This window comes from Halteromyces radiatus, assembly GCF_025201355.1.
Source record: "Halteromyces radiatus strain CBS 162.75 chromosome Unknown BX664scaffold_22, whole genome shotgun sequence".
Taxonomy (NCBI): Eukaryota; Fungi; Mucoromycota; class Mucoromycetes; order Mucorales; family Cunninghamellaceae; genus Halteromyces; species Halteromyces radiatus.
Genome location: NW_026251708.1, coordinates 1 through 3524, shown reverse-complemented (window position 1 = coordinate 3524; position 3524 = coordinate 1). Strand labels below are relative to the sequence as shown.

The window sequence follows — 3524 nt, the reverse complement described above, 5'->3', positions numbered from 1 at the left end:
GATCAGCACAGCAGGCATTATCAATCTTCACGAGGGGAAAAGAAGGAACCCACTACGACTAGAATCTCCAAGAATGGTAATGATGGGCAACTAGATGACTCATTTGATCTATCGATAAGGAACTTTTGGAGGAACTTGGAGTCTATTCTGGGAACAACAATGAGCAGCAACTTGATCGTACTGATCGTACGGGGTTTGTATCATCAGTAAACAGCGATATGGACAAAAGGGCAGGGGAAGGCTCAACAAAAGACAATCACTCCTATCCCCAACAACACCAACAACCATCCATGTATACACAGTTACAACAGAACTACAGCTCCATTGGATCTACACAAGGGACACGAGCACCATCATCCTATTATTCATCCAATGGAACAAGTCCACCTCCAAAACAAGACGGTATTCAATGGGGTAAGTGAAATGACTTTTTTATAAAATCAATAAACTCATGGATTATTATTATTATTATTTTGGGGGAATAGCACGGGCTTTGTATGATTATCAATCAACGGATGGTTGTTTGACATTCTTACGCGGAAATTGGTTAGCGATTGTACGTATAGAAAGTGATTCTTGGTGTTTGGCTTATTTATGGGATGAAACTACTGAATCTTTATCAACAACTTGTGGTTATGTAGCTAGTCATTTGATTCAATTTGTTCAATAAAATCACTTTTTTTTCATATATGTATGAGCTTGTTCGTAAAACCCCGCCAGATATCTTTTTTTTTTTTTTCTTCTTCTTGCTTCTGATTCCAATAGGTACACCAACATGGTAAAATAATAATAATTAAAGTAAAAGGTAACAGGGATCAAGATAAGCATTATTTTACTGACGCATATCACTTTTATTATGAATGACTCTTATTACTATTACTGTTATTCACAATGATGGTTTTACGCTTTTAGGCATCTCACCGTAAACTCTGGTCTTCACAAGATGAAAAAAGACTCCAAGACATGGCATTGCAAGGATGGACCTATGAACTCATATCTGTAGAGTTGGGTCGTACACCAGGTGCCTGCAAATCGCGTTTGACTATGCTCAAAAATAAAAATAAGTTTCAGGTATTAAAAAAAAGACACGTGAAACAATATGCATATAGACTTTCTTATCTCTCATATATATATATATACTTATACATGATAGCTACAAGAACAACAGAAAGAACAACAGGAGGTGCAGCAACAGGGACAACAACAGGAAGAACAAAAACTGGAACAACGACAAGAACAACGACATGAACAGCAGGAAGAGCAGCAGGAACAACGACATGAACAACAACGACACACAAGAACAACAGGAACAACAGGAACAGCGGCAAGAACAACAGCAAAACAGCAAACAACACAACAACAGCAGGAACAACAACAACAACAACAACGAAAAAAGGAACAACTAACACGGCAAGACAACAACAGCAACAACAACAGGAATACAAAGGAACAACAATCAAAGAAGACAGGGAAATCAAGTGGACCATGGTCGAATGAAGATGAACTATTACTGGTTCAGCTACGCCATCAAGGTCCCCTTCAATATATTGTCGATGACTGTCTGTGCAACGTAGTATTGGATCTATTCAACATCATTATGCCGCCATGAAGATCAGAAGGTTGCTTCCTTGGAGATTATTATGAATAAAAAAAAAAGTGTCATCTTATGACCCTATTATCATTGATCTATACGATTTCCTTTTTTTATTTTTGGATGTATAGATTGGTAGACCTTTTGGACCAGCAACCATATGTCAGAATAATCACTGATGATAGTAGCGATGATGATGATGATACATGTACCCATTAAAGTAAGGAAAGAAGAAAAAAAAAAATATATCAATCCCTATTTCTCATATTGTTTTAATCTATTTCTAGGATACTGAAGAGATGGTGTGGTAGAAAGGATGGCTGGAGATATGGAAAAGTTACGAATCAAGACATTGGACAAAGATGATCCCTAATATTAGTTAGCCATTGATATACCTATTTTGTTTTGATGTTGTTTAAAGATCTAATTTTTTTATTGTCATACATAAATATTACATATCTATATCTATTTAAAGATGAGAAGAGAGAATGGATGGATGATTTCTAATGTACAAACGGAAGATAAAAAAAAATGATGATCTAACCAACTAACTAATCTAAAATTCAGTGGCAAAACTAGTAAAACAAGTGATTTAGTTCGATATGTAGATATTGATTATATCTCTTACCATCTTTCTGAGTTTTTCTACCAGGATAATATATAGCAAATGAAAGTCTGAATTGGCGAAACTTCCAGGATTAAGACAATGAGTGCCTTCATAATTAATTCAAATTTTCACAATGCAGCCAGATAAGCTAGAATGGCATTCCAGAAAAGAAAAGGTGAAGTAGTTTTCATTCTATTCTACCATTTTTTTTTCTATATGACATACTGATTGTGGTAAGGGATATAATCTCATAGCATGATCATGACTCCAATAGATCGGTCGTACGGAGAGTGGTAGTGGGCATAGGTGACCTTGATCAATCAATGTTCGTACCACTACAAGTCATGTAGAAGGGAAAAAAAAAAGAAAGAAAAAGAGTGAGTACGAATCATTATCAAATAGTTTCAACTTACATGCTTGACAGGTTCGGGTTCAACTTGAGTATTTGGATTCAAAAGAACATTTCGCCATAGTCTATTGAGGATATCTTCTCTAAAGATCACAATATCTTGAGTACAAAAACGGATTCTATACAAAATCAACATATAAAAATAATATCAGACCATAAGGGTTTTTTGTTTTACCTGCATGGATTGGTGGCAAAAGTAAGTCGTTTCACCTTTTGATGCATTCGTGAAATAAACATATCTGGAATAGCTGGTTGTGGTAATATACTGCCACCCCATGGGTCACGAGATCCAGGTACAAAAACAAAGTTGGAATATGTCGCAATGGATGTGAATTCGCCAATCAAGTCTGCCAATGCCATAAAGTTTTCTATATATATATATATATATAAATCAGCATCCCTTTCATTTTTTTTTTCTCTTTCTTTTCTTTCGAAATTACCTTTATTGTGTTTATCCCACTATTGATATGAGCTCGACTTGAAAATTACCAATAAGAATAAATGGTATCTCTTTCAGTTCCATATTTTTCGAATATACGAAGGGCAATCACCTATAAAAATGGTTCTATTTAGTCATTTTGTATTTTTTATATTTCCCTTTCGATTCAACAATTACCTTTGGTTGATCCAGAAAGACATCTGATAATATAATAAATGATTTGATCTTCTTTGTTTCTTCCAATTGTAATTGTGTCTATGGAAAAAGAATCAGACCCCATCAATAAGATTATACACAAATCACTTTTCCCTTTTTTTTATATCCTTACTTCATCCACCATCAGTTTCGGTAAGCTAGTAAAGTCAACATGAGGGAATAGCATACTATAAAAAGAAAAAAAAGAGGATTCTTAGGATACAGAGACTATCAATAATTATGATTTTTTTTACTCTGTCATTATCCTTGGTTCTGGAGGAGG

General features: G+C 34.8%; 2 protein-coding genes across 2 annotated transcripts; one reads left to right on the top strand and one right to left on the bottom strand.

The window, feature by feature from the left end:
* Window positions 1-218: 218 nt before the first annotated feature.
* On the top strand, window positions 219-1964 carry BX664DRAFT_354001 (uncharacterized protein; the record flags this gene model as incomplete). The annotated part of the gene is made up of 6 exons (XM_051547724.1): window positions 219-414; window positions 486-637; window positions 913-1071; window positions 1154-1570; window positions 1723-1753; window positions 1891-1964. The coding sequence occupies 6 exons, from the start codon at window positions 219-221 to the stop codon at window positions 1962-1964; spliced, it is 1029 nt and encodes a 342-aa protein (XP_051395621.1).
* A 123-nt stretch (window positions 1965-2087) lies between these two features.
* On the bottom strand, window positions 2088-2809 carry BX664DRAFT_344600 (uncharacterized protein; the record flags this gene model as incomplete). The annotated part of the gene is made up of 4 exons (XM_051547481.1): window positions 2608-2809; window positions 2420-2533; window positions 2220-2305; window positions 2088-2166 (listed from the first exon to the last, which is right to left on the bottom strand). Coding segments are annotated over exons 1-3 (336 nt in total), but the record flags the coding sequence as incomplete, so codon positions are not given.
* Window positions 2810-3524: the final 715 nt, after the last annotated feature.